Source organism: Plecotus auritus, assembly GCF_963455305.1.
Source record: "Plecotus auritus genome assembly, chromosome: 7".
Lineage (NCBI taxonomy): Eukaryota > Metazoa > Chordata > Mammalia > Chiroptera > Vespertilionidae > Plecotus > Plecotus auritus.
The window spans coordinates 94,754,623-94,776,600 of NC_137774.1; the positions used below are offsets into that span (position 1 = coordinate 94,754,623).

At 43.9% G+C, this 21,978-nt stretch overlaps 1 protein-coding gene across 1 annotated transcript; it reads left to right on the top strand.

Annotated features, from left to right (window-relative positions):
• Positions 1-6,129: 6,129 nt before the first annotated feature.
• Positions 6,130-21,978, top strand: ZNF394 (zinc finger protein 394). Its single transcript, XM_080679252.1, has 3 exons — positions 6,130-6,760; positions 9,346-9,466; positions 18,229-21,978. Exons 1-3 carry the CDS (start codon positions 6,308-6,310, stop codon positions 19,305-19,307), a joined length of 1,653 nt encoding a protein of 550 aa, XP_080535378.1. The 5' UTR covers positions 6,130-6,307; the 3' UTR covers positions 19,308-21,978.

Consider the following 21,978-nt stretch of genomic DNA (forward strand, 5'->3'; position numbering starts at 1 on the left):
CCCTTCGGTTTCTTCACATGAATCTCACCACTCCCCGCACCCCGTTTCCAGACACACCCACCTCTTTACCATCTCAGCTCTCTCTGGGCTAAAATCTCCAAATTTAAACTCGCGAGTCCCGGGAGCCAGCGGTTACCAGGACTACATCTCCCAGGAAGCGCCGCGTGGAACGTGCCCGCTAACCAATAGGGCCGCGGCCCTCTTTTCAGCCTCGCTTTCGCGGGCCTATCAGAGTGCGGGAGAGCAGGTAGGCATTTCCTCCCACGCCTTGAGCTGGAAGGCGGTGTTTAGCGAAGTCCGTTGCCTTCTACCTTGGAGAGAATGGATGCCGAAACCTCGCATCGTTGCAAAGTAGGGAAATCATCTATGTTGGGCTTCTTCAGCCAAGAGGATCCCATCCTCAATAATTTCTCATTTTTGCATACGTTTACAAAGCTGTTTGACAGGCGAGACAAGAGGCTTATCACCACTCTTTTATTTATTTTATTTTTTTGGGGGGGGGGCTTTCTATTTATTTATTTATTTATTTATTTCTTAAAATAAATCTTTATTCAGATTATTACAATTGTTTCTCCTTTTTCCCCCCATAACTCCCCTCCACCCGGTTCCCACCCCACCTTATGCCTTTACCTCCCCCGCACTGTCCTCATCCATAGGTGTATGATTTTTGTCCAGTCTCTTCCTGAATCCCCCCCATACCCCTTTCCCCCTGAGAATTATCAGTCCACTTCCTTTCTATGCCCCTGATTCTATTATATTCACCAGATTATTCTGTTCCTCGGGTTTTTAATTTACTTGATTTTTAGGTTCATTGTTAATAGATATGTATTTGTTGATCATAAGTTTTATCTTTACTTTTTTCTTCTTCCTCTTCTTTAAGAATACCTTTCAGCATTTCATATAATACTGGTTTGGTGGTGATGAACTCCTTTAGCTTTTTCTTATCTGTGAAGCTCTTTATCTGCCCTTCAATTCTGAATGATAGCTTTGCTGGGTAGAGTAATCTTGGTTGTAGGTTCTTGCTATTCATCACATTGAAAATTTCTTGCCACTCCCGTCTGGCCTGCATAGTTTCTGTTGAGAAATCAGCTGACAATCGTATGGGTGCTCCCTTGTAGGTAATTAACTGTTTTTCTCTTGCTGCTTTTAATATTCACTCTTTGTCTTTTGCTCTTGGCATTTTAATTATGATGTGTCTTGGTGTGGTCCTCTTTGGATTCCTTTTGTTTGGGGTTCTGTGCGCTTCCTGGACTTGTAAGTCTATTTCTTTCACCATGTGTGGGAAGTTTTCAGTCATTATTTCTTCAAATAGGTTTTCAGTATCTTGCTCTCTCTCTTCTTCTGGCACCCCCATAATTCGGATGTTGGTATGCTTGAAGTTGTCCCAGAGGCTTCTTACACTATCTTCAACTTTTTGGATTATTTTTCTTTTTGCTTTTTCAGTTGAGTGGTTTTTGCTTCTTTGTATTTCAATTCTTTGACTTGATTCTTGTGTTCCTCTAGTCTGTTGTTTGGTCTCTGTATAATATTTTTTATTTCAGTCAGTGTATGTTTAATTTCTAGTTGGTCCTTTCTCATATCTTCGAGGGTCTCGTTATATTTATCGGCCTTTTCTAGGATATTCTTGAAAGGCCTTATAACCGTGGTTTTGAATTCTATATCCAGTCGTTTGTTTTCCTCCATTTCTTTTGTTTGTGATCTGTTTCTTTGTTGCCTCATTTTCACTGCTTCCCTGAGTTGGTAGGGTAGGTTTGTGTGCTAGGTTTCCTATATGGCCCAGTGGGTCGGCCTCCCCAGTTAACGTGAGGTGGATACTCTTGGTGCACCCCTTTGTGGACTGTGTGTACAGCCTTGTTGTAGTTAAGTCTTGATTGTTGTTGGTATCACTGGGAGGAATTGACCTCCACTCCAGTTGGCTGTGAGGATCAGCTGTGTCTATGCTGGGAGAAGTTTGGTGCTGGAGACAGCCTTATAGGATTAGACTTGCAAAATTGCAAAAGCTTCTGTGCTCAGCTTGGATGGGGTGGAGTCTCAGGGCGGAGCAGACAGTCTTGGCTTCCAGTCAGCCTTGCCCTTGGGCGCGTGCGCCTCCAGACTTCTGCCTTTGCTGGCTCCCGAGTCTCCGCCCGAGAGTTCAGATTCACCCCCACAGGAGCGTGGGTCCCCAGGAGCTCGCCTGGAACTGGGGTTCAGTGCAGTCAGAACTGGGGTTCAGTGCAGTCAGGAGCTTCTGACTCCCTTCCACTAGGGAAAGCCTGTGGCAAGCTCCGCAATCTTTGTGCGCACTGGTGCGCACTTCCAGACCTCTGCCTTCCCCGGCTCCCGAGCCTCCGCCCGAGAGTCCAGATTCCCCCCCCGTAAGAGCATGGGTCCCCAGGGGCTCGCCTGGAACTGGGGTTTAGTGCAGTCACAACTGGGGTTCAGTGCAGTCAGGAGCTTCGGACTCCTTCTGATAGGGAAAGCCTGTGGCAACCTCCGCAGCCTTTGTGCACACTGGCGCGCGCGCCTCCAGACCCCTGCCCGCCGGGGCTCCCCCGGGGCTCCCCCGGGGCTCCGAGTCTCCGGGTGCCTTTCTCTCTACCTGACAGTCCAGACGTCCCCTGTATGAGCCTGGGTCCACGGGGTTTCGCCCGGAACTGGGGTTCAGTGCATTCGGAACTGGGGTTCAGTGCCGTTGGGGGCTTCCTTCCCCCTCCTGCCAGAGAAAGTCAGCCAGGCTCTCAGCCGCCCTTCCTCTCTGCGCACACAAAGACCCTTTGCCATACCTCCAATTCTCTGTGAGCCTTTCTCTTTCCTTCTAGTTGTAGAATTTCCACTCAGCCAGCTTTCCTGTGGTTCTGGATGGTGTCCTTTCTGTCTTTTAGTTGTAGTTTTGAAATTGTTGTGCGGGGCAGCAGTTTAGGTGCTTACCTATGCCGCCATCTTGGTTTCTCCACCACTCTCTTACATATCGCCCAAATAAGTCTTACTACTCCACTCTGAATCAGAAAGCACACATCCTTGGATCTACTGAAGAGTTATTTTTTAGTGTATGGGATGAATTTTTCACCAATCAGGGATTAGGTCTGGAGACTGACTTGCTAGCGCTGTGGTCTACCTTATGGGAATGAAGAAATTCAGAAAAATCCCCTACCAGCTCCAGAGAGACCTTTAGCTGGAGAGGCTCCAAGTGACAGGGGGGTGGGAGGCGCTGTATTTTTTTATAAATATATTTTTATTGATTTCAGAGAGGAAGGGAGAGGTAGAGAGAGATAGAAATGATGCACGCCCCACACTGGGGATCTAGCCCGCAACCCGGGCATGTGCCCCAAACAGGAATCCAACCACAACCTCTGGTTCATAGGTCCACACTCAACCACTGAGCCATGCCAGCCTGACAGAACATGAATTTCTGAAAGATTTTTTTATGAACCACTGATTAAATAGTGGTTGCCCATATTTTCTTTTGTTTCCCCCAAATTCCTATATTAATCTAGTGAACAAATATTCATTAAATACTTTGTTGCCAATCACTGTGCTAGACACAGGGAACATTGCAGTCATGCTCCCCCTTCATGGGAAGGACAGACAGTAAACAAGAATTAGCAACACTGCCCTGGCCGGTATAGCTCAGTTTGTTGTAGCATCATTCCATGCACCGGAAGGTCACAGGTTCATTGCCCAGTCAAGGCAACTGCATAGGTTGTGGGTTTGATCCCAGGTTGGGGTGCATATGGAAGCTAATCAATCGATGTTTCTCTCTCTCTTCCTTCCTCTCTGAAAAACGAAAATCAATAAAAACATACCTTTGGGTGAGGATTTTTTTTAAAAAGAATCAGTTACAATGTGGTCAGTGCTATGAAAATTCAAAATGTGATGCGCTGGGTGGGGTGGGTAGGAATGGATGATCAGGGAAGTCCTCTCTAAGTAGGTGATATTTTAACTGAGACGTGGGGAGCATGAATGTAAGTCAGACTTCTCTTTTTTTGCATCTTACATATTTTCATTTCTAATAAAATAAAGATTAAATAAATATTAATCTTTAATATCACACATAAACAAAAAGCTCTTTGGGGGTCCTGAGACTAAAAAGTGAAAAAAGGGTCATGAGACTAAAAAGTGAGAAAACCACTGTCGTTTATCCCCAGCCATGATTGATCCATAAGGCGCCACTGTGATGGAATTGCAAACCACTCCTGTATAAGGTCCTGACTGGGCTGAGGTTTTAGTCTGTTAGATCCCAGGAAGCTGATTGGTAGTGACCTGTTGGACATGGACTAGTTGGCTTATTTTCTCATTTTTTTTCTCCTCTCTGCCTCCTCTTTCTCTCCCTCCTCCCACAGATCCACTTCAGTGGGAACAGATATCAAAGAATATTTTTTATTTTTTTAAGTCATCAAGTGTGATGATTTTGCAGCCATCCCTACCAGCGAGGAGTGCCATATTGGCAACTATCTCATACTCAACATCATTACCAAGGGATCCTTTGGCGAGGTTAGGCTGGCTAGGCACATTGTCACCAGCACAGAGGTGGCTGTGAAAGTTGTCAACTGGCAGAGTTTCTCTGATGTTCTCCAAGAGATTGATTCTCTTAAGGAACTAGATCATCTTAATATCACCAAGTTGTTTGAAGTCATTACCACCGAGGACCAAGTATATCTCTTCATGGAACATGCCAATGAAGGTACATTATTCAACTACTTAGAGAACTGTGGCCCCATGACAGAAAAGGAAGCCCAAGCCCTGTTCCGACAATGACTATGAGGGGTCCATTACTGTCACCAGAGACACATCATACATCGGGACCTAAAGCTGGAGAACATACTTCTAGATAGTGAGATGAATGTTAAATTAGCAGACTTTGGCCTCAGTAGGGTATTTATGGAAGAGAAACTGATTACCTTCTCTGGCACTGCCCCCTATATGGCCCCAGAGTTCCGGTTCAAACTCTATGAGGGCCTGAGGTGGATGTCTGAAACAAGGGGGTAGTGCTCTACAGGATGGTGACAGGAAAAGTTCCATTTGTGGTAAAGAATTTTGAAGAATTTACTGAGTACATCTTGAATGGGTGCTTCTTTATACCATACTTCCTGTCTCTACAATGCCAAAAACTGTTATGAAAATTAATAACCCTCAATCCCAGCCAAAGACCAACCCTGGAAGATATCATGAAAGACTGCTGGATCAACATTGGTCAGGTAGAGGAACTGAGATCAGACATAGAGCCACCCTGGGGTGACGTAGACCGCCCCCCCAGGTAGCCCAAATAATGAAGACCATGGGATATGAGCAGCATGAAAATGGGAGTTACTTACAAGAAAAACATATAACAACATCATGGGCACTTACTTCACCTTAGATAGCATGAAAACCAAGATTTGTGGCCTCAAGATCTCTGCCCCTCCTCTGACCCCAACATCAGTCTTTCCCCAATCCAGGGGGTTTCAGGCAGAAGGGCAGAAGGGCAGAAGGGCAGAGATCCTGGGACTCCACCACCCAGCCTAGAATCAACTATGCCCACTCCCCGAGGCAACCTGGAAGGGAGCACCACCCCTCCCCTAAGCTGCGTGAGAGAAAGGATGACCATTCACCCAGCAAGTGTGGAAGCAAGCACCACAACTCACTCACCCAGCCTAGAATAAAGGACTGCCATCCGGAACCCAGTCCTCCAGCCTGATCCCAGGAGACAGTGAGCAACTTGAGGACAAGGACTATGTTTTGCATCTATGGTGTCGAGCACGATGTTTTGTCATGTAGAAGATACTCTACAAACCTTTCTTCTGTAAACAAATACCACATGGGTGAATGTTTTTCACAACTCATTGTACAGTTGGATCTTTAACTTTTCCTAAACAAAACTTTAAAACTTTATTCACAGTGTATTAAAGAATGACATTCAAGTTTTAAAAGAATAGAGCCGGTTAGTTCTGTAACCTTTACACTATAATCTCCACAAAGCAAAGTATGCAAGAAGAGCATCCCTGGAAGGGGCGAGCGGCAAACCACCAAGATTCATCTCAGTCTTCCAGGGCGCCTAGAGAGATCCCGGAAATGCCCGGGAGGGTGTGTACCGCAGGGAGTCGGTGACGCACTTCCGGCCCGAGTTACGAGTTTTTGTTGATTTTTTTTTTTTTTTTTTTTTTTTTTTTTGTCACGGGACGGGCGGGTCGTAAGTGGCAAAGCTGGGGGTAGGAGGACTCCTGCAGGGGGCCGGGTGGATTGCGCCTCTACCTAAGGAAGGACGATGAGTTCTGTGGGTTTTTGCAGCATTTGCTCTCTTCTCACCTGAAGGCAAAACTCCGGAAAAGTCAGCGCGTGCTGAAGAAAGATGAGTTCGAGCTTGACCGCAAGTGAAGGCAGTGACGCTGAGGTGGGGGCGTGGATGGTGGCTGCAGGGCCTAGGGTCGCCGCGCCGCCCTTGCGTGATGGGCTTCTGATAGTGAAAGTGGAGGAAGACTCACCGGGAGTTCGGGAGTCCGACCTGCCTGTGGATTGTCTGGATCCCGAAACTTGTCGACAGTATTTTAGGCGGTTCCGTTATCAGGAGGTGGCCGGACCCGAAGAGGCGCTGAACCGGCTCAGGGAACTCTGTCGTCGGTGGCTGAGGCCTGAGGTGCACTCGAAGGAGCAGATCCTAGAGCTGCTGGTGCTGGAGCAGTTCCTGACCACCCTGCCCCCGGAGCTGCAGGACCGCGTGCGGAAGCACTACCCCGCGAGCGGCGACCAGGCTGCGGCCATAGTGCGGGCTCTTCAGAGAACGCTTGGTGGAACCTCACTCCAGGTGAGTAGTGCGCTGGTGGTGGGAGTGTGGGGAATGGAGGTGTATGAGTTTCAGAACGTCTTTTTCTTCCTTATTACATTTTGTGTGAACTTCAGAATGTGCATAAAACTTTTCCTTTCCATAGGAAGCAGTGACGAATCCATTCAGGAAATGATCCTTGAGTTAGAGATCGCTCAGCACAAAACCTACTCGAGAGTGTTGTTTACTCATTGTGAGACACCCTTTTGTAAAACTAGATTATTGGGGTAAGAATGCTATAACAGCAATGCCCCACTACTTTGAATGTGAGGTTCCCTTTTTACTTTTTAACGGTTTGGCGACTCCCTCCTCCCACAGTTAATAATAGTACTCCAGAGAGGAGAGAGAGGCTGGAAGTGGAGTTAATTATTGATCACACTTACGTGATGAAGCTTCCATAAAAGTTCCAATTGCATGGGATTCAGGGAGATTCCAAACTGTAAGTGCATCCACTTAGTGGGAGAGCAATACACCCCAGCTCCATGGGGACAAGCTTCCGAGCATGGGGCCTTCCCAGACCTTGCCCTATGTATCTTGTTGTTTCTGAGTTATAACCTTTTATAATTAACTGGTAATCTAGTAAGTAAATTGTTTTTTGTGTTTTTTTAAAAATATATTTTATTGATTTTTTACAGAGAGGAAGGGAGAGGGATAGAGAGAGAGAAACATGGATAAGAGAGAAACATTGATCAGCTGCCTCCTGCACACTCCCTACTGGGGATGTGTCCTGAAGGGAGGTACATGCCCTTGACCAGAATGGAACCTGGGACCTTTCAGTCTGCAGGCCTACTCTCTATCCACTGAGCCAAACCGGTTAGGGCTAGTAAGTAAATGGTTTTCCTGAGTTCTGAAGCTGCTCCGGGAAATTAATTTTGAACTCAAAGAGAGGGTCAAGGAAACCTCTGATCTAAAGCTGGTTGGTCAGAAACAGGTGGTGGGCTTACAGTTAGCATCTGAAGTTGGGAAGGGGGCAGTCTTGTAGGACTGATCCCTTAACGGTTAAGGCTTAACCTGTGGGATCTGAACCCATCTCCAGGTACGTAGTGTCAGAATTGAGTTAAACTGTAGGATACAGCTAGCTGGTGTTGGAGAATTGCTTGGCGTGTGATAATACACACATCTGGTGTTAGAAGTGAAATAGTGTGTAATGAAGTATTAAGAGGAGAGAAGACACACAAGGGTGTGGTTTTCCTTTACACAGAGATGGAGGAGAGGCTGGGCAAGGAGGGGAGGGTGTGAAATGTACTATACTCAGGTCTGGAGACAGGAGGCACTGCATGCTACACAGAACCTCATGGGAAAGACAGGAGGTAGTAGTCAGGAGGCAGATGACAGGAGCTAGGGAAAAGTTAGGCCAGAGTCTAAATTGGGGTTTCAGAGGGAAAGGAAGAGCATGGCAGGGTAAACAATAGGATTGCTTAGTTTAAATCTTCCAATCAGCTGTAAATTATGCAGTAGTTCCTAGTTGCCTGGTACCTGACCTTGGGATGATTAAGGCAGAGGAATCTTGCCTCCTTGGGTGTGCAGGCCCCATAGAGAAGATAGAGCTCTAGATTAACCAGTCTCAACTGAACCTTTGCTCTTTAAGAATTGGCTTACACCCAGAGGGGAAGTCTCCCAGCCAGAAAGTTTTTTTTATTAAAATGTCAAAACATAGTAGAACATTTAAAAAAAAAAATCCTTCCCTGACATTGAGTGTGAGATCTTTGGAGTCACTTTGTGAGACATCACTGGAACCTAGACAATCTCTCTGCACCAGTTTTAAAAGCTTTCCTCTCTAAGAACTGTGGCTTTACCTTCTGTAAATAGTCAACTTACATTAAGATAAGCCTTTTCAAAAGATCATCTTGTTGGGTAATCATCTTATTGTGCAATGGTCAAAGAAGGGAAAGGAAATTTTATTGAGTACCTGCTGTTGATGAGGTACCTTCATCTTCTTAAGACATATTTTTTTTTTAAATGTATTTTATTGATATTTCACAGAGAGGAAGGGAGAGGGATAGAGAGCTAGAAACATCGATCAGCTGCCTCCTGCACACCTCCCACTGGGGATGTGCCCGCAACCAAGATACATGCCCTTGACCGGAATCGAACCCGGGACCCTTCAGTCCGCAGGCCAACGCTCTATCCACTGAGCCAAACCGGTTTTGGCTTAAGACATATTTATATCCATTTCACACATGAGGAAACTGTTTTAGAGCCAGCATTGGAACTTAAGACTCTCTGATCTGGTTATCTATACATTTTTAATCTATATCAGATTTCCATTTTGATAAATCATAGTGATATAACTCAAATGATTATTTTGCTTTTACCCCAAGTTAGTGTAGACAGTCCACAGAATGGCTTTTTGGGATTGCAAGAGAACGGCAGCTTCGGTTTTTGGTCATTTTGAAACTACCCAGTCAGTACAAGATTCACTGGTAAAGGCTCAACAGAAGTGTTTGTTTCTTCATTCTCAGTGCTTCCTCCTCAGTGCTGCCGACTGAGTCTAGCCTTATCCTGAGACTAGTGGCAAGGCTATCCTGGGACAGCAGGTGCTGAGGGGAGGTCTCTTTTTGTTTCAGGGATTGGTGAAGGTCAAGGATGTACCTGTAACCTGGGAGAAGTGGGAGCATCTGGACCCAGTTCAGAGGGACTTCTACAGAGAGGACATGCTGAAGGATTATGGGAACACAGTCCTACCAAGTAAGTGCTATGACTTTGCTTGTTTCTAGCTGTGTGTCATTTGTGAAGGGTTTGCTTCAGTTTGATCCCTGAGCCAGTCTGCCACTCACAGAAATGGTTGAGAGTCCTAGGTTCTCTTTTGTGACCTTAAGTAAGACTTTTCTGTTCTGTATTGTTAGGCTTCTTGTTTTAATTCAGTTTCAATAAAATACATACAGAAAAGTATAAAAAATATAATGGACACCTGTGTATCTGCCACCCAGGTTTATCAGATTTTAATATCAGCCATATTGGCTTCATTTTTTTTTTTTTAAATAAAAATGTGTTACAGCTATATGTGTACCTTCCTTGAAAGCTGCTGGCTCCCCTCCTTTTCCAGGGGTAACCAATATCTTGTGGTATTTATCATTTCCATGCGTGTTTTATATTCTTTCTACATATTCATGTAGCCACACTCACACACACACACTCTTTCCCTCTCTATATATGTGTGTAAACATGTGTATAAACATGTAAATATATAAATGTGATCATATAAACATATATATACTACTTTAACATGTTTTTATGGTATATATATTACTGTATGATTCTATCGCACCTTGCCTTTTTCCCAACACTACATTCTGAGATTTATCCACGTTGATATTGCTCTAGTTTATTCATTTTAACATCCATATATACATTGTAGAATATTCCCAAGTTCATTTATCCATTCTCCTGTCAATGGAGATTAAGGCTTCCAGTTTTTCACCATTACCAACAGTACACTGAACATTCTTATGTCTTTCTCTCTGTGGTCATATGCAGGAGTTTCTCATAAGAATATACTTAGGGATATTTGCCCGTCTTGCTGTCCAGAAGGATACAAGCAGTATATAAGAATTCTTTCTCCATATTCTTGTCAACATTTGGTGTTCAGCTGATGGCATGATGTCTTAACATATAGTCTAAGTATTCCTTTTAATAATAGAAGAGCCCAGCAAGCATGGCTCGTGAGTGAGCGTCGACCTATGAACCAAGAGGTCACAGTTCAATTCCCAGTCAGGGCACATGCTGGGTTGTGGGCTTGATCCCCAGTGTGGGGTGTGCAGGAGACAGCCAATCAGTGATTCTCATCATTTATGTTTCTTTTTAAAAATATATATATTTTATTAAAGCCTAAAATGCTAAGTGTCTGGTTGACATGTTGGCTGTTCAAACAATCAAAGCGTAATATGCTAATGATATGCTAAGGCCACTCAACCGCTCGCTATGACGTGCACTGACCACCAGGGGGCAGACGCTCCGACCTGTAGGTTAGCTTGCTGCTGGGATCTGGCCGATTGGGACTGAGCGAGACTGACTGGACACGCCCTGGAGCCCTCCCAAGTCCCTCTCCAGCCCTGATCATGCACTGGTGGGTCCCTTGGCCTGGCCTGCACCCTCTTGCAATCTGGGACCCCTAGGGGGATGTTTGAGAGCCGGTTTTGGCCTGATCCTGCAGGCCAGGCCGAGGGACCCCACTGGTGCACGAATTCGTGCACTGGGCCTCTAGTATATATTTTTTTGTTTTGTTTTATTGTTTAAAGTATTACATATATTAGTACATATATCTCCTTTTTTTTCCCCCATTGACCTTCCCCCAGCCTCCCCGATCGCCTGTCGCATGCCCTCATCCCACCCCCTACCCAGTGTCTTGTGTCCATTGGTGTGCTTATATTCATGCATACAAGTCCTTTGGTTGATCTATTTCCCTCCCTTCCCAACACTTCCCAGCCTTCCCGCTGTAGTTTGACAGTCTGTTCAGTGCTTTACTGCCTCTGTATCTATCTTTTTATTCATCAGGTTATAGTGTTCTTTATTTTCCATAAATGAGTGAGATCATGTGGTATTTTTCTTTCATTGCCTGGCTTATTTCACTTAACATAATGCTCTCCAAGTCCATCCATGCTGCTACAAATTGTAAGAATTCCTTCCTTTTTATAGCAGCGTAGTATTCCATTGTGTAGATGTAGTATATTTAATGTATATATTAAATAAATAAAAGGAGAAGGAAAAAAAGATTAAATATATGAACAACAAAATGGCAATAAAAACGTATCTATCAACAATTGAATCTAAAAAAACAAAATACTATCTACATTCACCCACATATTGAATAACTTTTTTTTTCTGAGTTATTTTATTTTATTTTTTAATAAATCTTTATTGTTCAAATTATTACAATTGTTTATCCTTTTTCCCCCCATAGCTCCCCTCCACCCGGTTCCCACCCCACCCTTTGCCCTTACCTCCCTCCACATTGTCCTCATCCATAGGTGTACAATTTTTGTCCAGTCTCTCCTTGCACCCCCCATATCCCTTTCCCCCTGAGAATTATCAGTCCACTTCCTTTCTAAGCCCCTGATTCTATTATATTCACCAGTTTATTCTGTTCCTCAGATTTTTAATTCACTTGATTTTTAGGTTCACTTGTTGATAGATATGTATTTGTTGTTCATAATTTTTCGCTTTACTTTTTTCTTCTTCCTCTTCTTAAAGAATACCTTTCAGCATTTCATATAATACTGGTTTGGTGGTGATGAACTCCTTTAGCTTTTTCTTATCTGTGAAGCTCTTTATCTGACCTTCCATTCTGAATAATAGCTTTGCTGGGTAGAGTAATCTTGGTTGTAGGTTCTTGCTGTTCATCACTTTGAATATTTCTTGCCACTCCCGTCTGGCCTGCATAGTTTCTGTTGAGAAATCAGCAGACAATCGTATGGGTGCTCCCTTGTAGGTAATTAACTGTTTTTCTCTTGCTGTCTTTAATATTCTCTCTTTGTCTTTTGCTCTTGGCATTTTAATTATGATGTGTCTTGGTATAGTCCTCTTTGGATTCCTTTTGTTTGGGGTTCTGTGTGCTTCCTGGACTTGTAAGTCTATTTCTTTCACCAAGTGGGGGAAGTTTTCAGTCATTATTTCTTCCAATAGGTTTTCAGTATCTTGCTCTCTCTCTTCTTCTGGCACCCCCATAATTCTTTTTTTTTTTTTTAATATATTTTATTGATTTTTTACAGAGAGGAAGGAAGAGGGATAGAGAGTTAGAAACATCGATGAGAGAGAAACATCGACCAACTGCCTCCTGCACACCTCCCACTGGGGATGTGCCCGCAACCAAGCCACGTGCCCTTGACCAGAATCGAACCTGGGACCCCTCAGTCCGCAGGCCGACGCTCTATTCACTGAGCCAAACCGGTTTTGGCCACTCCCATAATTCTTTTTTTTTTTTTAATAAATCTTTATTCAGATTATTACAATTGTTTCTCCTTTTCCCCCCCGTAGTTCCCCTCCACCCAATTCCCACCCCACCTTCTGCCCTTACCTCCCCCCCACTGTCCTCATCCATAGGTGTATGATTTTTGTCCAGTCTCTTCATGAACCCCCCATACCCCTTTCCCCCTGAGAATTATCAGTCCACTCCCTTTCTATGCCCCTGATTCTATTATATTCACCAGATTATTCTGTTCCTCAGGTTTTTAATTCACTTGATTTTTAGGTTCACTTGTTGATATATATGTATTTGTTGTTCATAATTTTTATCTTTACTTTTTTCTTCTTCCTCTTCTTTAAGAATACCTTTCAGCATTTCATGTAATACTGGTTTGGTGGTGATGAACTCCTTTAGCTTTTCCTTATCTGTGAAGCTCTTTATCTGACCTTCAATTCTGAATGATAGCTTTGCTGGATAGAGTAATCTTGGTTGTAGTTTCTTGCTATTCATCACATTGAAAATTTCTTGCCACTCCCGTCTGGCCTGCATAGTTTCTGTTGAGAAATCAGCTGACAGTCGTATGGGTGCTCCCTTGTAGGTAACTAACTGTTTTTCTCTTGCTGCTTTTAATATTCTCTCTTTGTCTTTTGCTCTTGGCATTTTCATTATGATGTGTCTTGGTGTGGTCCTCTTTGGATTCCTTTTGTTTGGGGTTCTGTGTGCTTCCTGGACTTGTAAGTCTATTTCTTTCACCAGGTGAGGAAAGTTTTCTGTCATTATTTCTTCAAATAGGTTTTCAGTATCTTGCTCTCTTCTTCTGGCACCCCCATAATTCTGATGTTGGTATGCTTGAAGTTGTCCCAGAGTCTTCTTACACTATCTTCAACTTTTTGGATTATTTTTTTTGCTTTTTGCTTTTTCGGTTGAGTGTTTTTTGCTTCTTTGTATTTCAATTCTTTGACTTGATTCTTGTGTTCCTCTAGTCTGTTTTTGGGTCTCTGTATGAATATTTTTTATTTCAGTCAGTGTATGTTTAATTTCTAGTTGGTCCTTTTTCATATCTTTGAGGGTCTCATTATATTTATCGGCCTTTTCTAGGATATTCTTGAAAAGCCTTATAACCGTGGTTTTGAATTCTATATCCAGTCGTTTGTTTGCCTCCATTTCTTTCGTTTGTGATCTGTTTCTTTGACGCCGCATTTTCATTGCTTCCCTTAGTTGGTAGGGTAAATTTGTGTGCTAGGTTTCCTGTATGGCCCAGTGGGTCGGCCTCCCCAGTTAACCTGAGGTGGACACTTTTGGTGTACCCTTTGTGGACTGTGTGTACAGCCTTGTTGTAGTTAATTCTTGATTGTTGTTGGTATCACTGGGAGGAATTGACCTTCAGGCCAGTTGGCTGTAAGGATCAGCTGCGTCTGTGCTGGGAGAAGTTCGGTGCTGGAGACAGCCTTATAGGATTAGCCTTGCCAGATTGCAAAAGCCAGAGTGCTCAGCTTGGATGGGGTGGAGTCTCAGGGCAGGGCAGACAGTCTTGGCTTCCCGTCAGCCCTGCCCTTGCACGAGTGTCCAGACCTCCGCCCTCCGCGGTTCCCGAGATTCCGCCCTACAGTCCAGACTTCCCCCGTAAGAGCATGGGTCCCCAGGGGCTCGCCCAGAACTGGGGTTCAGTGCTGTCGGAACTGGGGTTCAGTGCAGTCAGGAGCTTCTGACTCCCTTCCGCTAGGGATAGCCTGTGGCAACCTCCGCAGTCAGTCCCTGTGCACACTCGCACCTCCAGACCCCTGCCGCCGCGGCTCCCCTGAGTCTGTGTTTCCGAGTCTCCGGGTGCCTTTCTCTCTACCTGACAGTCCAAACTCCCCCTGTATGAGTCTGCGTCCACAGGGTTTCGCCCGGAACTGGGGTTCAGTGCAGTCGGAACTGGGGTTCAGTGCATTTGGAGGCTTCCTTCCCCCTCCCGCCAGAGAAAGCCAGCCAGGCACTCCACCGCCCTTCCTCTCTGCACGCGTGTGTCTCTGTACCTCAGCCCTTTGCCACTCCTTCTCCGTGTGCTTTCCTCTTTCCTTCTAGTTGTAGAATTTCCACTCAACTAGCTTTCCTGTGGTTCTGGATGGTGTCCGTGGATAGAGCATTGGTTTCAGACTAAAAGGTCCCAGGTTTGATTCCAGCCAAGGGCACATGCCCGGGTTGCGGGCCGAATCCCCCCCAGTAGGGGGCGTGCAGGAGGCAGCCAATCAATGATTCTCTCTGATCATTGATGTTTCTATCTCTCTATCTCTCTCCCTTCCTCTCTAAAATCAATAAATAAATACACACACACACACACTCTCTCTAGAAGCCCGGTGCAGGAAATTTGTGCACGGGGGGGGGGTGTGTCCCTCAGCCCAGCCTGCACCCTCTCCAATCTGGGACACCCTGGTAGGATCGGGCCTAAACAGGCAGTCGGACATCCCTCTCACAATACAGGACTGCTGGCTCCCAACTGCTTGCCTGCCTTTCTGATTGCCCCTAACCACTTCTGCCTTCCAGCCTGATCACCCCCTAACCACTCCCCTGCCATCCTGATTGATGCCTAACTGCTCCCCTGCCAGCCTATTTGCCCCTAACTGCCCTCCCCTGCAGGCCTGGTCACTCCTAACTGCCTTCCCCTGCAGGCCTGGTCCCCCCGCAACTGCCCTTCCCTGCAGGCCTGGTCGCCCCCAACTTCCCTCCTCTGCCGGTCTTGTCACCCCTAACTGCCCTCCCCTGCAGGCTTGATCACCCCCAACTGCGCTCCCTTGCAGGCCTGGTCCCTCCCAACTGCCCTCCCCTACAGGCCTTATCACCCACAACTGCCCTCCCTTGCAGGCCTGGTCCCTCCCAACTGCCCTCCCCTGCTGGCCATCTTGTGTGTTGGAGTGATGGTCAATTTGCATATTACTCTTTTATTAGATAGTAGGATAGAGGCCTGGTGCACGGGTGGGGGGCCAGCTGGTTTGCCCTGAAGGGTGTCCCGGATCAAGATGGGGGTTCCTTTGGGGCGTGGGGCAGCCTGGGCGAGGGGCCTGTGGTGGTTTGCAGGCCAGCCACGCCCCCCCGGCGACCCAAGTGGAGGCCCTGGTCTCTGGGATTTATTTATCTTCTATAATTGAAACTTTGTAGCCTTGAGTGGAGGCCTAGGCCGGCCAGCGTGTGCAGAAAGCTTGGCTTCCTCCATGGCCGGAGAAACCCAAGCCTCCTGCTCGCTCCATGGCCACAGCCATCTTCGTTGGGTTAATTTGCATACTCGCTCCTGATTGGCTGGTGGGCATGGCTTGTGGGTGTAGAAGAGTGGTGGTTAATTTGAATATTAGTCTTTTGTTAGATAGGATATTAAAAAAAAAAGGTAATGTAAAACTCCTTTCAGCATGTTCACATATATCAGATATGCCATCATTTTCATAATCCCCTTGGAGAGATTCCCCTGAGGCTTCCTCTGCTCCAGTGTGAATAGGCTTCTTCTCCAGACCTGTTATTCAGCTGTTGTCCTAGACTCTCCTTCACTATCACCCTGGGAATTCCTTTTTCCCCCCCTGGATTCCATACAGTTTTCTTCCTTCATTTTACCCCCATGATTTTATGGAGAACTCTTCTAGTGTGTTCCAGAGAACATATACTTGGGAGCTAAATTTTTTTGAAACTTTGTCAATGTCAGAAAATATATTTAGTCTTCTCTTATATTTGTACTATAGTGTGGCTGGATATAGCATTCATTATTAGAAATAATACGTTTGAATTTTGAAGACTGAATTTTCTGGCTAGCTTGCCATGTTGCTATTGAGAAATCTTATGTCACTGTGATATTTTATCCTTGGCATTCAATCTGTTTGTCCTGTGTAGAAGCCTTTAGAACAGTGGTTCTCAACCTTTCTAATGCCGTGACCCTTTAATACCCTTTAATTCCTCATGTTGTGGTGACCCCCAACCATAAAATTATTTTCGTTGCTACTTCATAACTGTAATTTTGCTACTGTTAATGAATCGTCATGTAGCGGTTCTCAACCTGTGGGTCGTGACCCACAGGTTGAGAACCGCTAGCAGGGTCGCCTAAGACCATCGGAAAACACAGATACATTACGATTCATTAACAGTAGCAAAATTACAGTTATGAAGTATCAATGAAAATAATTTTATGGTTGGGGATCACCACAACATGAGGAACTGTATTAAAGGGTCGCGGCATTAGAAAGGTTGAGAACCACTGCTTCAGAAGCTTTTCTTTATTCCTGCTACTATGAAATTTCACAATGGATATGGATTAATATGAAGTAGGTGTTTTTTCCCCCATTCATTGTTCTGAGTAGTTGGCAGGCCATTATAACATAGACATCTGTATCTTTGAGAAACGTTCTATAGTTTTTTTTTATTTATCTATCTATTTATTTTTATCTCATTTTTACTGTGTTGTTTCTAGGATTTCTTTCATTTGGATGTTGGAACTCATGGACTGATTCTGTCAAGTCCCCTGATCCCCTTCCTATTTCTTTATCTTTTATTTCGCTTTCTAGGAGATCTCCTTAGCTTAATTTTCCAACAAATATTTCAACAAGAGATTATTCAACAAATATTTTATTTACTATCTGCAGTAAACCAGGTACTATTCTAGATGGGGAAACAATAGGGAATAAGCCTATGAAATTCTTGCCATAAAAATTTGTGCCCTTGCCCCAGCCAGGTGGCTCAGTTGGTTGGAGCATCATCCTGTACACCAAAGAGATTGCAGTTTTGATCCCTGGTAGGGGCACATAATCGGAGGCAACTGATCAATGTTTCTCCCCCTTCCTCTCTAAAAATCAATAAACATATCTTCAGGTGAGAATTAAAAAAAAATTTTTCTGCCCTTTTTGCCTGGAGAACATAAGCTTTGGAGCCAGTAGTTTGAGCTTAAGGAGAGGACAGTACATTGGGTTTTTACCAATTAGTGTGTTAGTTTTCACTTGATTGTCCTGATATGCTAATGGTACCTGTCACCTGTTCTTTAACTGTGCCTCATGTCCCTGATCCAGAATTTATCTGGTCTGGCCTTCTTGGAGAGTAAACTGTAAGAATTCTGGATTGGGGGTTAGACTCTGGTGTCTTGACTGTTCCATTATAGACTTTCAATCAGTACTAGACATAGCTCCCACACAGACTCTGCCTTCAGACATTGGAGGTACCTGGTATGTCTAACACTAACTCATCGTGAATAGAATTTCTCTTTGTCAAACCATCCTTGAGCCATAGGATAAAAGCTATACCACCTCTCTTGACACCCTTCCAAATTTGCGTCATAATATGGTGACTCAGAACAGTGGAGTGGGGCAGGGGGATAAGAGATGGGTTGGTGGATGCAGGCACAAGTATAAAAGCAAAGAAATGGGGTTTGTACAGGAAAATGTGAACACATCTGACAGGTTAACTAAGACAATTCAACTTTAGGAGTGGTTTCATTGAGATTAAAAAGGTTATTGGTGGGGCTATTTTTCTGCTAGCACTCATTTATTTCACTCTTGCACAGGATGAAATGTCAGCAATTTGTATTTTAATGTTTCAGGTTTGGAAACCAGAACAGAGAACAAAGAGTTGATTCCAAAGCAAGAAATTCTAGAAGTAGAGCCACAGATGCAGCTACAAGAAAGGTCCCAGGGGAATGCTCCCCTGTTGTCCAAATGTGGTGACACCCATGAGGAGATGGTAGAAAAGCACTCAAGAAACCCTTTATTCCTGAAACTTGAAAATTCTCCTGAGGAGCAAAGACTCACCAGCATCTCAGACCTCAAGAATGTTCCCACAGAAGAGGGAGACTCCAAAAATAATGAAATTGGTAATAGTGCCAGAAGTTCAAACTTCGTTCTTTGTCAGCATGGCCTGACAGCAGAGAGGTCTGTTAATGGTGCTGAACATGGCAACAGGTGCAAAGAGAGTTTAGATATAGTGAAACTTCAAGTGGTGAAACCTCACAAATCTATTGACAATGTGGAAAATTTCCATACTTCAGGCCTTTTTCAGACCCAGAGGCAGCTCCGCGAAGAAAGACCTTATAAATGTGATAACTGTGAAAAGGGTTTCAAACAGCGTTCTGACCTCTTGAAACACCAGAGAATCCATACTGGGGAGAAACCCTATGAATGCAAAGAATGTGGGAAGAGCTTCAGTCAGAGTGCTGCCTTGATTAAACACCAGAGGACACATACAGGGGAAAAGCCATACACATGTCCCAAATGTGGGGACAGCTTCAGACAGAGCTCACATCTCAATCGGCATCAACGAATCCACATAGGAGAGAAACACTATAAATGTACTGAATGTGGGGAGACTTGCCGTATTTCCAACCGTTTTAGACATCAGAGAATCCATAAAGGGGAAAGACCCTATACATGTGAAGAATGTGAGAAAAGCTTCAAACGGTGCTCTGACCTCTCTAAACATCAGAGAACCCATACTGGGGAGAAGCCTTATGAATGTTCTGTCTGTGGGAAACGCTTCAGTCAGAGTGCGACCCTCATTATACACCAGAGAACTCACACTGGAGAAAGACCTTATAAATGTCTTGAATGTGGGGAAAGCTTTAGACAGAGTCCACACCTTATTCGACACCAAAGGATCCATAGAAATAAAGCCCCATCATTTTGACATGATTCTACATGAGCTGTTTTCTTTCGTTTTATTATTGCCCTGAAACTATATTCTCTGGCTTTTGGTGTATTTCAGTCAATCGTGGGTCATATTTCCTTGGGCATCACAACCAAGAGAGATTCAGTCTGACATAAATCTCAAGACATATGTTCATAGAGTATTGCTATGAAGGAGAAGCATGTAAGTTGGGAGCCCCTCCACCAGATGGATCTGTGGAGGAGACTTCTGAGAAGCGTGCAACAGTCTGTCCTTGTCTCTCCACCCTTCTTAACTCTGCTGCTCTTGGACCAAATCTTCCGCACTCCCATTACTTCCCCAATAATTCATTTTAGTAACTTAGCAAATGTCTTTCTACTTAGATGGTAGAGAGGATTTCAAGTACTTTCTCATCCAAAACACCTCATACATTCAGTTCTGCGAATACAAGAGCCACTCTATGTTTTTGACTTTTAAAATATTCAGTTTTGCAGAGTCCCTCTTTCCCATTCTTTCCCTATTGTGTTAAACTGTAGGCACAACTAAAAACTTGGATTAGAGCCTAAATCCATCTTTTTCTCTTTCCAGTTCTGCACACTGGTGACATGTATTGCATCTAAATTCTTTCTGAACATTTTTTTTTTTAAACTAAAGGGATATAAGCATATTTGGGAAAACAACAAGGGAGAAAATGACCCATACTCCCACACTTGATCTGTTACTGGCATTTATAGTTAACCATTGAACTACGTGAGGGTTAGGGGTGCCTACACCCTGCACAGTCAAAAAATACATGTATAACTTTTGACTCCCCCCCAATATTTAAGTCATCCCTAGATACCCGTGGGGATTGGCTTCCAAGACCCCTGCAGACGAAAATCTGCATATGCTCAAATCCCTTATATTAAATGATGTAGGGAAATGCATATAATCAGCATTCCATGTTTGCAAATTTCCAACCGCAGGTTGAAAATACTGTCTTCCATCTGCAATTGATTGTATCCACGGATGTGAAACTTGTGGGTACAGAATGCTGTCTGTACATTTATTGAAAAAATTTGTGTATAAGTGGACCTTTGCAGTTCAGACCTGTGTTGTTCAAGAGTCGACTGTATTTCCTTTGGATTTTTTCCTGATATTTTTGTATAATAAAAATTAGTTTTTATATTTTATGTATTTAACATTAGGTATTAAGGATTTTATATGGTTTTTATAACCTTTATGCAATGGCTGCATCATATTCCAACAAATGGATATAACAATGGAGCCATTTTCCTTTTGTAGGAAATTTCAGGCATTTCTCATTTTTGTTGTTGCAAGCAAGGCAGTATGTAGTGAATGTTAATGTAATTTTAGCATAATTTGGATTGTTCTCTAGATTCTAAGGCTAGGTTCCCAAGTAGAAATCTGATCAGTATGTGAGCTATTTTTGGCTTTTTTAAAAAATATATTTTATTGATTTTTTTACAGAGAGGAAGGGAGAGGGATAGAGAGTTAGAAACATCGACCAGCTGCCTCCTGCACACTCCCTACTGGGGATGTGCCCGCAACCAAGGTACATGCCCTTGATCGGAATGGAACCTGGGACCCTTGAGTCCGCAGGCCAACGCTCTTATCAACTGAGCCAAACCAGTTAGGGCATATTTTTGGCTTTTAATACAACCTCCCAATTTCCCCTGAAGCAAATGCCAACTGTGTTCTATTATGAGAGTTGTACTCCAGCATTGTCACCTTACCTTGTATTTTTTTCCTAAATGTACAAAAACCGAAACCAAAGTAATTGCCTTTCAGATCTCACCTCCTTTATCTTGGATGTGGTAGAATAGTAGTGTGTGCCTTCTCCTTTGACCTTTCTTGTAACCAGCAGCAGGGACTGTGAAAGGACTGGCCTAGGTATGGTGAACTTTTTATTTAAATGAGATACAGCAGTGATCGGCAAACTCAATAGTCAACAGAGCCAAATATCAACAGTACAACGATTGAAATTTCTTTTAAGAGCCCAATTTTTTAAACTTAAACTACTTCTAACGCCACTTCTTCAAAATAGACTCGCCGAGGCCATGGTATTTTGTGGAAGAGCCACACTCAAGGGACCAAAGAGCCGCATGTGGCTCGCGAGCCGCGGTTTGCCGACAACTGAGATACAGTATTAAGAAAACGACTGAGAATGAGGCAATGATAAAAGTTTAAGCAGGCCATGAGCTGTATCACAGTGGTATTTTCTCCAAGCTTATCAAGGATATCTTCCCAAAGTCAGATAATGGTAGTTATATAGTATATAACCTGGTACAGGTTCTGATCCTAGTGTTCTTTTTACTATAGTAACTCTGAACTGTCCTCTCTCCAATTTTAGTTTTTATCTACCTTTTATAGACATTTATTGCTACCTATATACTACTTGAATTTCCCACATATATGCCTTTGGTCAAGATGTTTCCTCTGCTTTTAATCCCATCTTTCTTTCCTCAGTCCCTAAATCACAAATAACAAAGGAAAAATTCCACTCTCATAAAACAATTTAAAATTTTTGCTTCTCAAGTATCCTACCCCAAAATGTTTTCTTTACTAACACTAACGGTAGGTTTTGTTTATTGTTTACCATACCAACTACTGTATACAGTAAATTAATGTGTTTATGTAATCTCTGATCTCTATTACGAAGGGTGACTGTCTTAGTCTGCTTTGATGCCAT

Bases quoted from the DNA above. Each gene is read 5' to 3' on its own strand.
- ZNF394 (XM_080679252.1), top strand. From the start codon at position 6,308: ATGAGTTCGAGCTTGACCGCAAGTGAAGGCAGTGACGCTGAGGTGGGG. The intron at 6,761-9,345 runs GTGAGTAGTGCG...TTTTTGTTTCAG, and splicing joins TTGGTGGAACCTCACTCCAG to GGATTGGTGAAGGTCAAGGA. The intron at 9,467-18,228 runs GTAAGTGCTATG...TTAATGTTTCAG, and splicing joins TGGGAACACAGTCCTACCAA to GTTTGGAAACCAGAACAGAG.